The sequence below is a fragment of the Varroa jacobsoni genome, unplaced genomic scaffold (genome assembly GCF_002532875.2).
Source record: "Varroa jacobsoni isolate VJ856 unplaced genomic scaffold, vjacob_1.0 scaffold_1191, whole genome shotgun sequence".
Taxonomy (NCBI): Eukaryota; Metazoa; Arthropoda; class Arachnida; order Mesostigmata; family Varroidae; genus Varroa; species Varroa jacobsoni.
Genome location: NW_019214093.1, coordinates 94226 through 108679, shown reverse-complemented (window position 1 = coordinate 108679; position 14454 = coordinate 94226). Strand labels below are relative to the sequence as shown.

Here is a 14454-nt window from a genome sequence, read left to right as displayed (position 1 = left end):
GGTCGATTTCGATTTTTATTTAGTAGAAACCGTAATGTCAAAGAGGGAGCAAAACTGTTACACGGGCAGCTTTATTACAGGTTTAGCTACCAATAATAATCGCAGATTTTTCTGCAGAGATATAGTTTTAATGCCTAGTCTAGCTAGTTCGACAAATATAGCAACATGGTTCGCTATGTAAATATAGATGGTATTGACTTCACACTGAAAGGTGATCGATTAAAGGTTCAATTCATGAAATAATGTTTAAATGCTTTACTAGCTCGAAATATTTATCCCAGCTCTTTAAAAGCTGTACCTAAAAAAAAACAAAAAAAAAGGTCCATTACCGATTAAAGAACGAATCACAAGCATAACATTATCAGCATTTACTGAAGGTATAACAGTACAACAAATCTCATTTAATTAGGCTCTATCTTATTTGTGTCGTTCTAAAATTAAGTACGTTCATGGACGCGCAGCGGACGACAACTGAAATAACCCCCATGGAACAATCTCATAGAAAATAATCCTCCGGCTGGCCGCCGTTACTATCACAGTACGAATCCAGTTTGACGTGATAATCTCAATGGAGCTAAAGCTGTCAAACTCAATAATACATACATGCGTAGAAATTTAGAAGCCGATTTATTTCATGTTTATTTAGAATAAATGGTCATGTATTTGAGAGTGCGGTAACTCTAACAATAACAAACCTCTCTTGTTTCCTATTTCCATTGGAAGAAACACAAGGTCGTCTCTGACGTAGTTTTGCAATAGTGTTCATATATATATACACACATATGTAAAATGAATAATATCCTTGATTGGTTCTTTTTATACGAAAACTAGTAAAAATTCTAAAAGGCTTTATTCAGGCTGATTTTGGTAAAGTTTTCGTTTGTAGCTTTTACGGTACTACCATGCGTTGAAATTTTCTCAGATGTTTTAGCACCGAAACTTATGAACTTTGGGGCTTTTGCTGTGCTCATTAGCCGACCGTTGGGATGGTGACGCGACATGCAATGGCGATATTCAGGGGATGATGTCGTACTAAATAGGGCATCAGAACAATTTAGAAACAATATATAGCTATAACATGACGTCGGTAAGAATTGGCCTGAGCACTATCTGTGGCCTGAACTCCTTCACACGTACACGAGTTGATTTTTTTAAATTGACCAGAAGTAACTGACGTAAATTAGACTGGAACTAATAGTAGAAAAATATATGAAAACCAACTTCCTCGCTAAAGTTAATACCTAAAATAATTGTTATATGGAAGCGTATGTGTAATCTACAAAAATCAAAAGGTCCAAGTCTACAAAATGTGTCGGAGCTTTTCTACTTTTCTTAAACTACTCAGTACTACGATCACTATTTCCGTTCCTTTTTTTTTTCAGTTAGCCATTTATTATCGCTGATTTTCTCTCCTTTTCAGTCTTAATTGCCGGACAATTCTATGCAAACATCGTGGCTAAATGGCCTTGATCATATATAGTTAGTTGTGTCTATGTACCATAATTGAAACAAGCATTGAACTGTCTCTTGCATGGGTGGTATGCCATACTTACTTGAAACAAACAAAGTGCTGGTACTCTTAAAAAGAGGCTTCAGAGCTATTATGCAGCAGCAAGTACGGAGAGTGACGTGGAGGTCATATTAGGCAAAATAGTATCAGGAAAACTGGGGTTATATGGTACCGTCGATGCTGATTCTATAAAGAAACTGCACAAATTAAATTATTTGGAGTATAACTCACCTCAGTGGATAGAAAATAAATGGATCGAGTGGCATTGGAGCCTTACATTTTCACGCTCGTTGTAGCATCTGTCGGTGATGTCAACGATTTGTCACGTGTCATCGCTTTTGGACCATTCTATTCGCGCAGCACATCGTTTAGGCGAGACAGTAGCGTCGATATAGGCCCCATATAGCATATGATCCTGGATTAGAATTCCCCGTGGATAATTATTTATGCGAAAATCGTGAAGTTAGAGAAGTTCCAGTGTGGTCAAGCTGGTTTTGCAGAACGATACGCATATTGCTATCATTGCCCCCCACCTGCGCAAAAAATACGTCTCGTAGATGTGCCAGTTCTTGAACCATTGGAAATTTGTTGCCATATTGCCCAGTAAAACTCCATGATTTTTCATTTACTTAGTTTGGCAGCAAACGACTATAAAGCATCGTCTTTTTTGGGATAGAAAGAATTCTTTCCTTCAACTCTGTGTGATGACTGTATTTTTCGCTCGAACTCATTCGTGGACCGTATGGCTCCTGCTTATCAGGCCATATAGCATAACGACATAGCTGTCTTCGACTAACGTTTTCTAGAAAATATATAAGTCCTGTAAGAAATTCGTTTCCGTGGTACCCATTGTTTTTAACGTAGCGTAAAGCAAACTTTTACCCACATAGCCCCATCCTCCCCTGCAGAAGATGACTGCCAGTGAATTCACTTAAGCCGATTTACGATTAGAAACAGTGAAACTGTTGTAGTGACCCTATATAACAAAAGAAACGAAAACAACACACCTACTATTTTCTTTCAAAGATAAACGTGAAACACAAAAAAAACCTGGGAGTGTCTATCTAAACCTCTTAATTTACCCATCCCAGCACAAGTCGTTGTCGCGCCAAACAATCTTTGTCAAAGACCGTTATTATTTTCTAATTAAAAGGGTGCTGATTAATATCTTGTTTAGTGAAGGCCATCACGATCCATATAGTTGAGCGAAGTGACATGATTCACGACTTCGTTGCGGAACAAACTATAAATATTAAGCGAAAAAAAAAAAACATCTTAAAGAGTGTTCGTCGTAGTTCGCGTCAAATATCGTCGTTTTACTTGGCTCGACGATCGGCTTAACATCACCTATGCAAATTTCCTGTCCCTTTTTCCGTAACGGCCGTGTCTACGCCGGACTCAAGTATGCGAAACGGGTGCAGATGAACCGCACAGCAGTTGCGTATCTCTAATTAAGTCTCGAACGGAACTTCTAATATTCCATCGGGGGAATTCGGTAGGGCAGTAGTGAACCTCGCGCCGGTCACCAGCTAACCGATAACTCAGCTTAGCGTGCCCGTAAATAGTACCGACAAGCTGAGAATATTCGACAGCGGTTTTTTCGTGCGCGGGCAGATTGCAAACCGCAACGCATATGAATAGCTTCAAACGATCTACAAGTTGACAAATAAAGAGATTTACTAAGGCAGGTACGTGCTTCGTGCCTGGCTTCAAATGTATATGTTAGGGACGGCGATGCCAAGCCAGCTAGATTTGGTCGGGACTACTAGATTCGCTATAAGCTAATGTTTATTGATCGTTTACAAGCTGCTATGGTTAAGGCAGAAGGAACGAAGTGACACGAAGTGGCTGCCAGCGGCGCATTCATGACCGATGCGTGATTGATTTATACGGGCTCAGCAGTCCAAAGAAAAGCTAACAACATGTTGTGGCACTTGCGTTTGTCCACCGCAGAGGCGTACTTAGTTGGCAGATAGGGAAACGTAGCGTTCGAGCTGCTGAGGTCGTCACTTCCGAATACGTAATGAGGATCGCGCTGCTGTTAAGCGTCATTGGCTTGTGTCGCGCGGATATATTTGATTTCCAATTTCTCTTCGCTAAACGATGTCTTTTATCTTCTCTTGATTATCTCGACGGTCGTATGCTAATATGGCTTTATAAATCTGTATGAATGAAACGGGTTTAGCGAACTGTGTGCGTGGTTATTTTCAATTGTTCTACTCAATGGTTCTATTCAATTCCACTATATGGTTTATCAAATAAGATGATTGGCGCCATTGGATATGGCATACTTTGCGACAAACGTTAGCAGTCATCAGCGTTCCGAAAATCACAAAGATCAAACGTTTACCTGCTTCCATGAAGGATTTTCCCTGGATAGTGAGTCTACGAGTTCAAAAAAATGCCGCAATTGTCCCAAGTCATTTTTGTGCGAAATCAATCATTTCCAACATGGCAGTAGTTACAGCGGCTCACTGTGTTGAAACAACATCGCGGTTACATCTAATCGGATTGTGTTTAAGCCAATGAACACATTACGGTTCCGGATCGCTTCTAGATGCGATAGTGTACACGACCGCGCACATATGTTAGACGATATGTCGAAAGTTTAAACTTTAGATGGTTTTGTTGATCAGTATGGGCTGATTTTCGTAACTGGTCACGATTGCAGTCCGACTATGATCCGAGAGTGCAATGTCCTAATGCGACGTCTAGCACTTGTTTCATATACACTTACATACGGAGTGCATTCGTATGCTTTAAATTTAATATAGCTACCTCGACATTCTATAAGCGCGAGACGCTCCAGGCCTAGAGTTGACTAAATAAATCCCTTGCTTACTTCACTTACTTCCTAGTAAAATCAACACCTATTCGTTCCATGCATCTATTTTCATTCGCAGTTAGCGATTGGTTATCGTTTATCAAGACTACGATAACAACCCTCTGATCATGGAAGTCCTCAAGAAGATCGTTACGCACCCGCAATACGATCTCGCCGTTTTAATACCACGAGAAAGGCTCGATTTCAATGGGACCGAATCAAATCTGAGACGTATCTGCCTTTCCCAACGTGGCGACCAAGCTAACCATCGTTCTGCATTGATGCTAATTAAGCAAAGTGGGCTAATGGCAGCCCAACGGGGACACCCAATTCAATTCAGTAAAGTGCATTTCGTCAAAGAGAACGTTGACAAATACGCCATCGCTAATGATATTTGTCTCAGTGCAATTACACCCTTTATTCTGTATCGTTTCCTAGGTGGAGGAATGGCCCTCGTGCATGGCACCGGGCTGGGAAATGCTGGCCTATGGTGATAGATGGAGCTCCCGCATCCTGCTGAGAACTGATGTGTAAACCATTCGAAGGAACCTCTCCCGGAAATCCTATTCGTAGCAGATCGACATCACGCCCCGGATGTTTTGCGCTGGGGATTACGAGTATGGGAACAAAGGCACTTGCCAGGTTTGTTTATAATATCTTGCTATTTAACGTCAGTGCGAGAGCAAACAGGATTGAGCTCAAGTGCTGACGGCTTAGAAATGTTCAGGCAAACGACAAATGTGAAGAACCCGCTCGGTGTTAAAAAAAGGGTCTTATCTCAGCAACGATGCCATTTTGGAACAAATATCATACAGAAATAAATGGAACGAATATAGTACATTTAACGTCTATCTATGCAGGGTATTTTTTAGCATTATTTGACTGCGACCTTTTGTTCAATTCAGTATAGCGTGTGTTGTATATAGCTGATCATAGACGCGTTCCTGTTAGTAATAAGGAAGGATAGTAAAAAAACACATACGTAGACATCTCATAGCGATTATATGCCAAGGGATAAACGTGCAAACAAAGCAAATGGCAACAAGTAAACGATTATAGCCTGGTACCGTTTCAACTTGAAAGCCTGGGCTTTAATTCACCCAGTCTTTAAGATTACTTGCTCCGTGATGCATGGTTTGCAACTTGAGGTACTGGGCTATGCCATTCAGATCTATGTCCTGTAATTTGGTTCTCATTGAGCTGGGTAGCGAGCAGCTCCCAGTGAGTTCAAGTATTGTTCTGAAGTCGCGGGAATATCTCTGCAACGGAAAAACTGACGCCTGACATCCATGAATTTGTCCATTTGTATAACTGAGCTAATATATATCGCTAACTTAGAAAATACAAAGGATGCATACAAACTCATGTTATCTGTATTTCATGAGCTAAAGCCAAGCCTCATCTGTAGACCCAGAACCCGTAGGCTGCAAATACCAAATAATAACATGCGGTGTAATTTCATGGGAACGCAATTTCGGTAAACCTATGTATCCCGGCGTGTTCGTCGATGTCGAAAAGGTTTTGGACTTCGTCGTGAAAGGAGCGGGAATCACTTGTAGCGATATTCAGTTGCTTACTACCTGAATTAATTACCATGTCTGCATTATCTATTCACTATACACACCTGATCCTGGAGAGTCCTGCGAATTATGTGTGCTCTGATATAGTCGTTATTTCTTGCAAAGGTAAAACTATCTATCATTAACACGGAGTTAAACGTTAAATGCCAATATATTACTATTTAATATCTAATTAATTAATGATTGTGGCTCTGTCAGTAGATAAACTCTGATTGAAGAGCGAAGAAAATGTACATAATTCGCATATTTTAACCAGGTCATCACACAAATTAGCGGATCGTTAAAATGATAAATACACCGTAAGCTGTACATATCATTATCATTTAGAGCAGTGATACGTTCATAAATTACTAGCTATGCCTGATATATATATACATACATACTCAAGGTGGGGTACCCGTGGCTGTAACGTAGTACCGACAGGCATACGGTGGGTCTAGACCAGAAATCGAACGACATTTTTTTCGCGCGCGGAAATGCCAGCCGTTTGAAGCAAAGCTTCGTACGAGTATCTATTTTTCGTAACTAAAGACGCATTCTTGTTAACTTTTATTATTTCTACTTGAATATTTACTACATTTATTAATTCTATATACTATTTTTGTCTATCAGACCTACGCAGCTGTTAGAAAACAACAACGAAAACGGTACGCTTTTCTGCCATATAGGATCAATGTTGTGTCTGAACGACCTAGCCTGCGAAATCTATTCTGATCTCAACCTCTCACGACGATGACAAGCAAGCTATTCCAAGAATCAGGTCTACCATAGGATAACTCATGCGAGCAAATCGTTCTCAAATTAGACGATCTATTAAATTATATTGGTGAACGATAAATAATCACTCCCGTAATCGCAACGAATCAAGGAGAGCCACGGTCTCTATTGGAAACTGCCTTTTCTGTCTGTGCTGGAAAAAAAACTAGAAGTACGTAGTATTTAAAACGCGTACCGGTTCAGGATGTCGAGGGTCACAAGGACGGTGTGAATCTAATAGGTAGAAAATCATCAATAATTACCATCATTGCCAATCGTTTCGTTGGCCTGATTAAACAGCCAATATCCTATACTAGAATTTGAGACTGTACCGCGGTAATGTGTCATGTTTATATTCGTATGGCGGCATTGTGGGTGGTTGTTTTAATATGACTGCTTTTCGACATCTATGAAGTTAGATAGGCTGGCGGAAACGCTTTACAGCTGCACTAAAAAACCAAATACTGCAGATGAGTAATAACTTAACGAAATGACGCTAAGTGTATCTTCCATCGTAGCCATGTTTCCGGTTTACCAGTATGTTTGCCTGCGCCCAACAAAGTTTATTTGAACTTCTATCTATGAGCGAGTGATTTCTTGCCAGCTATTCGCGCCAGCCTTTTGAAATTTTGCATTTTGAAACTTCGGTGATCAGTATTATCATAATCGCAGAAGGCTGCGAGAAGCCTGGTTTCGCCTAAAATCGAACCTGAGCCGAAATAGCCACAACAATCATAGAGTCGGATCGTTATACAGATAAACGAAAGGCGCAAATTCTCCCTCTCTCTCTTTGTCTTTCGCCTATGTCTTTTGCAAGTCAAGTGATTTTGTACCGAATCCTCACAAATAACATCGTCGCTCACATCATCTGATCAGGCGAGAATTTAAACAAAGATAGGAAAGCTGGGCGATTACCACTGTAGAACTCAGAGATACGAAGACATTTAACAAATTCGGCGAAGTACCTTTGGGGCTTTCTATACGATTCCCAATCGAAATCAGAACTTTCTCAAAGCGCATCTAGAGACCCCAGTTAGCTCCGCGATGTCTGATAGCTTCTGCGCTTCAAACGGATTTTACCTCATCACCACCATCGTCTGACCGAAGCAATTTCGACCCCCAGTACAACTTCGGCGTACCAACATTGCTACCCTCTCCCATTTTGACCTCCCCATCTGCGAGGTATATATGCACTGCATCGCTAAGCTAACTTTAGTACAAGTTTCTGCCCAGTTATAATCAACACATAAGTGAATCCATGCACCTTGGGGCATTGTAGCACCATTGGTATACAACTGTTTCAAGCGACTGGTTTCATATGAGCTACGGCATGTGGCCTCGTACGAAGTTTGGTGTCCTTTGTCTCATCTTTATTCCTGCTGTACTTAGCAGGCAAGTCGGCTTCATGATGACCCGTGGTCGAGTTGACGGCACCTATATCAACTTTGAAATTGTCGCCACGAACGTGCACGCCGAACTGAGTCGCGAAGTGGGTGCTTTCCGCTGCACCGAACCAGGTCTTTACTACTTTACCTTTTCAGCAATCGCACCGCGAGATAGCTCGCTCCGAGTGTCCCTACGCAAAAACCGTATCCCTATGGTGACTTTGTTCGCGTCTGCAAATAGCCATACATCTGTGATGGGCTCAATGGTGCTACTATTAATCAAGAACGACATTGTGTATCCGTTCGTGGAAGATGGCCAAATCTACGAATCGGTAGCAAAGACTCGAGCCCTCACATCCTTTAGTGGATTCCGCGTAAACGGTGTTAACCGCGACGAGTTTAACTCCGTGTTCCGGACCGATGCCGAAATAATCGAAAACGAAGTTGGAGAGCCTGATCCCGATGACAAGATCTATAGTATGTTCCAGTCGACGATTAACAACGATGATTCGCTAAACGTCTATTTCGATTCATCGAATGGTACTGAAGTGCACGATCACCCGACGGCATTGACAACGACGCAAAGGAGTATTCATTAGCCAGCCGGGATCACAATAGAACATAAGGACATCCATGAATGCGTAGTAGGCTTCAATGAATATCCGTGGGCTGCGAAGTAAGAATCGGACCACTTTCTCAAAGGTCGATCTCAATAGGTAACCGTTATGTGAATCAATGCAGTGTAACGTACCGTAACATCAATATAGCTTTGTAAATAATTACTGTGATTATAATGACGAAGAAATTAATTGATGTTGTATTACATAAGACTTTAGCTGGACGCATCAAAAATCAATGCTTCCGTCCTTTATTCCAGACGCTTTCTAGAGAAAGTGGGATATTAGCTGGCGGTTGTTTCTAGGTAAATTCCCTAACGTAGCTGATCTAATTACGTGTCATGATGCTAAATAATGCTTCTATGCAGCCTTATCCAGGCTTCTTTTGAGGTAAATCACCAGCCTTCGGTCAGATATTTTATGCTAAAAGCTGACGCTGGAAATGAGGTGGATTACATGCGACTGTAAGAATAGTTTGTTTAATACTGTACCTCGATAAATAAACCTGGACCAATTACAGCTTTGTATGTTTTGAACTTAATCTCTAGCCAAGTAGCTTACCATTTTACCATGCTAGAAGACTTGCAGTCTATGGTTTTTTTTTTCAGTATCTGATAATTACTTCGGCTTTTTCATAAGGCAGTTTAAAAGTAGGAAGTTAAAGGTATGCAACCCAAATACGTAGTGGTATTTGGCCACGTTACCTTTTATATATAGGCAAGTGGGATTTGTAGTAGTATATACTAGTTTGTGTCGTTAATAGTTTTATGGTAACTTGTCTGCCTACAAACATTCGGAGTATTAGGAGCGGTCCAATTTGAAATTAGGCGAAGACGTATTCGACTCGAGAGGCCATCAGCCTTTTTCGTTCCATGAGGGAAAGTCAGCTAACAATCTGGCAGTTTCCGGTCAACTTCATACCAACCATTTCCCGCGTTTTTAGAAGTAATTTTTCTGTCTGTCGCTTCTTGAAGTAAATTCGTAAAAGGGTAGACTTGTCTACCAGTTGGCATTTAAGGCAAGGAAAGCCCCGTAATCGTACGGACCTAGGCTGGGCAAATAAGCGGCCAGAAGATAGCGTTGGACGTTTCGTTGTTCAATTCAGAAAGGTACAGCAACGAGGTCTGGGATTATCAGCAGGTAACCAGACCGAGTGCTTGTGATTGTTAACAGTCTATGGGCTTGTTGAAATAGCAGGCTGGTCTGATACATTCACATAAACTTGGTTAATGAGGGTTCGTTTTGGACAGCGAATGATATTTTTGCTCTTTTATTAAACTATGTTCCCCTGAAGTCAGCTCAGCCAATTGTAACAGCTGATTCACAAACGTTTATATATAAATGGAACATGGGAATATATTTCTATATAGCTTATGTATCAAGACACGCACATGAAAATGTGAAAATTCAGCGAATTTTTCCTTGGGCAATTGTAGCGTCTAAATTCCAACCCTATAATGATTAGTTTAAAGAATATGATGACCCGACAGAGAGAACAAATGAACGTATCTATTCAGATGACTCCTATTAAGACCTCTCAGCAGAAATGGGAAATTACTAGCAGGGTTTCATTATAAACTAAACACAAATATAGAATAACATACTGCATCTACAAACTCAGGCCTCGCTGAATCGCACAACGTTTATTTCAATTCAGACCTCTTATATCTTATCTTGATCACCATCATGATTTTATACCTTTCGCATTCGTGCTAACCAAGCGGTGTTAATTCGGCCTGTTTAAGGCGGGCAACTGAGCTCTTTAACTCAATGCCTCGTTATACCTTTCTTTGGTCTATTTCAAATAGAACGAACAACTCCTCCAAGCTCATCTGTTTATAAAAGACCTTCATATATATTTTTCCTACGTACCGTAGCCCTAGCGTCTCTCTGAAATATTTGATATGGAAAGCTGCGGGATCACAGGAAAACTCTACATTCAATCGTTTCTCCTAAATAGTGCGTCGACACACGATTAAGGTATATGTGGTCTATGTAAAGGTATAAATAATATATCGCAGCATTTTCCAAGGAATAAAGTGTCATCTTGGCTTCCTCGTAATCAACGCGGCCAGACGCAAGTCTCATAAGTAAACAATCAAGTAGTTACGAGTTCAGATTTTTTTTTAGGTCTTCGGTGTTGCCTATTTGGGACTATTCGAAAGTTTTCTGGAACGTTGTGCTCACATTCGTAATTTCGATAGATTCGGTAATTTAGATAGACTCGTTCCGAGCCTTTGAAAGCTTTAATAAATTCGATCTGTATCGTCGCCTCTGCTGCGACGCGCGTTTATTGAGTGTATCTTCACCAACCTCGACTTTTTCAGTCCACCCTGCAGACGTCTGTTGAATTAGGAACTTTCATACCATCGTCTCAACTATGACCAAATCTCTATCACAAAGCCTTCGAACCACGAACATATCAGGCTTGCCCGAATCAGATAACACGGCTTCCCGAGACCATAATTTGCTGTGACGGTGATCGTTCTACGGGATGCACGTTACATATTATACTTATGTGAACCTTTTTTAAATTTGCGTACGTTACTTAGTACCTTTACCTGCCCAATCTGTTCCTACCTAAAAAGTAGGCGTAAATATATATTCTCGCTATAGGTGTGTTTTGTCTAACTAGGGTTGTAAGATTTTTTTGGTATCCTGTTTTCTGCATAATATAATGAGTCTCATATTGAACACTGATTACTAGGATAGAATCAATCAATCTACATCGCTCACTTAAGACTAGACGTTACAGGTAAACGTTATTCCGGCAGACTGAGAGGTCAGCATCTCCTGTATGAGAACAGCAATGTGCGATGTCATCATCCGGCTGTACTGACGCTTGGGATCAGTCGCTAAGATTGAACTGAGAAGTTTACCACTTAACATTTTAGATTCAACGACGAAATTTTCGGCAGGCACACCAAGGTAAGTCGTCACCTGCCTAACTCTTAACATTTTTTCAGAATTTTTGCCTATAGCCGAAAATCGAACGCCTACAATGAAGTGTTCATTGAGTCTCTTCTCATGTACCCTTATCTTGTCTTTTAGCTCGTGAAAATTTGTTCGCTGAAACCTCGGCAGTAAATATTGTAATTACACAGGCGTCACACTTCGTCAATTTTAAGATATCACAGGTAAGTTCCTCACTTGACGGATAACTGAGTATAGACGATGGTAGTTTCTCGACAGTATTGCGGACTGCCGGCTGCTCAGTAAACAGAATGTTTGCATTCGCCGTTAGCACGACGGCGTCGGGTACTGTAAACCGTAAAGGTAAAACGACATTGGGTAAACCATTTATTTTTGCTATTTTAAGAATACTATATGGGTATATATAGCCTATGGGTCATAGCAAATATAACCTAACATTCAATGAAACTCCATTTGTTCTCTTCTGGGAGAGGGTTTCCTAATTTCCATGATATCTGAGCGTGGCCTCAAACCTCTGTCTCAAACTGAGGTTTGAAGCAAACATTATGGGTAAAACCAGTTCGAACGCTTCTTTATTAAACCTATTGACTTAGTAATACTAACGCTTGATTCTAATCTCAGTATTATGTGTATATCGATATATCAAAGCACATTATTTGCCCTCTGTATACTGGCTAACCTTACCATATGCGTAGTTCTGCTCTTCTTCGATTCCCAGCTATATGGTGTAACTTCCTCTAAATATATATTATATTCGCACGAAGTGAAAGAAGGGATAGTACTTGTGTTTGTTTAGTGGTCCAGTCCATATTTGTAAGACACATACGGTATGGAATTGTTTCGAAACAGAAGTGAATACTGCAAGTGAAGATCTTTAGCCATCAGTGAGGTCACTCCGTTCGCAGTGCCCTATTGGGCTGGGAGAAGGGACACCTTCTCCTCTATTGATGATCATATCCAACAAGCACAGCAATGGGGAGTTGATTAAGCCCAATCGCTCTTTTGTTATTAAATGCGCATATATATGTATAGTGTTTATTTCGACCCGGTACTCGTACAGAAGTGGACTGAATTGGATCAGAAGTAGAACTGATCTCAGTTAAATGTTTCTTGGGTAGAAATTAGATTATGCCTGTAGCTCAATTACTATGATATAGTTAATTAATGAAACAGTGGTAACGAAATAATAAGCACGACATTACTCACGCGAAGTACTCATGTATTAAATTAGCATACCTAATTTTCGTTCGGTAATGCTATAGTTGCTTTAGACCCTTTTACCACACCTGAATACAATCAACGTAACAACGACCGCTGGATGCCCATTAGGAGTAGCTCCCTGCTTCGACCAAGCTGACCAGATCATTGTGGAAATTGCAACGGGGCTTAAATAGTAATTTGGCCCTCAGAAACCGGGAAAGTCTCTGGATCTGTAAAATTAGCGAAATAATTGTCGGATAGCGATTAGTCTTCATCTGAGACACACCTTCGCCGCAAACTGCATATATTTGACCCATAAATTAGTTAAACCCATATTTATGAAACTGATATGGGCAGACCGAGCGTCAGATTTTGTTACAACTTTAGAAGTGGTTCTACCGAAGTTAAGTGACGACTGTTACTCACTTTGGCTATAATCACGAACTGCTCTTCAACTTCACATATTATAACATGCGGTCGAGGGCCTTACCGAAAACAGTCGAATTAATGTACTTCGTGGCGAGCCTCCAACCGTCCAGAACAGTGTAGATGAAAATCTCCCCTGCCTTCCTCCACAACTTTGTTATTTGTGCGTCTATGTGGCTACGATTAATATTATATCGAATCAAACATAAATAACAGAAAATAACATGTAACGGAAAATCTAACAGGCATTGTTTATTCAAAAAAAAAAAAAGATCAACTTTATTGAAAAATTGCTGTACTTACCGAATAGTCGCTTTAAACTGATTTATTTTATCCTATTTTTTATTTTATCCTTAAAAGCACGAACCCTCTATGTACATACACTCTTTCAAGGGCATAATCAAAAAAATAAACGTGAATTAGTACAATGAAATATGAGCGTATGGCGATTCCCTCGAGGATCTTCTCTGTTAGTGTCATTGCAATAAAGGATTGAGCTCTGTTACCAGTCACGATGATAATCGGCTTTTTTAATTTGCTACGTAGCACTGGGGTAACTGTCGCCCCTGGCGAACGCCAGCAGCTAGTAGCGATCAATGTGCGGATCAACTTCTAGCCTAGCGTCTAGCGAATATGGATAACGACGCGACTTAGCGCCCCCACTTGATTTCGGTCAAGTCACGTAATACACTTGGAGCCGAAATAGTGATTCCGTTCAAAAATGATCGCTGGAATTGGCCGGCGGAAATGCGATCTACCATAAAAAAAACTTGGATTATTGATGAGCGTATTGGGAGAGAGATAAATATATGTAACATTCTTGTGAGAATATATCACTAAAGCTTTCATATGTTTTGCTGTTAGCATCAAGTAACAATTTCAATGGTAGTGATAAGTTTCATTTGAGGGAGGAATCTAGAAGCAGATGGGACGATTAAACTCAATGTCGCGGTAATAGGATTAAGTTTGGAATCATAAGTGGAAACTGAGGTTCACATCAAACGTTACATAAGTAGCACTCGTATGCAGCCTTGTACAGTTCTGTTAGAAAGCCAAATTTTGGCAGATGTTCCAATTTATCTATATCCTGAAAGGTCCACCACTGTCTATAACAAGTTCCACAATCTTGTGGTCTCTAGTTATTTCTATCTAAAGGCCATATATAAACTATCCAATCGAATACTACGCCAGGTGAAAAGCAAAATGTTAACACAGAAAGTAA

The 14454-nt window shown here is 40.4% G+C and overlaps 1 protein-coding gene across 1 annotated transcript; it reads left to right on the top strand.

The window, feature by feature from the left end:
- The first annotated feature begins 7546 nt into the window (after window positions 1-7546).
- Window positions 7547-9197, top strand: LOC111267452 (uncharacterized). Its single transcript, XM_022845713.2, has one exon. It carries the CDS (start codon window positions 7989-7991, stop codon window positions 8652-8654), a length of 666 nt encoding a protein of 221 aa, XP_022701448.1. The 5' UTR covers window positions 7547-7988; the 3' UTR covers window positions 8655-9197.
- The last annotated feature ends 5257 nt before the right edge of the window (window positions 9198-14454 follow it).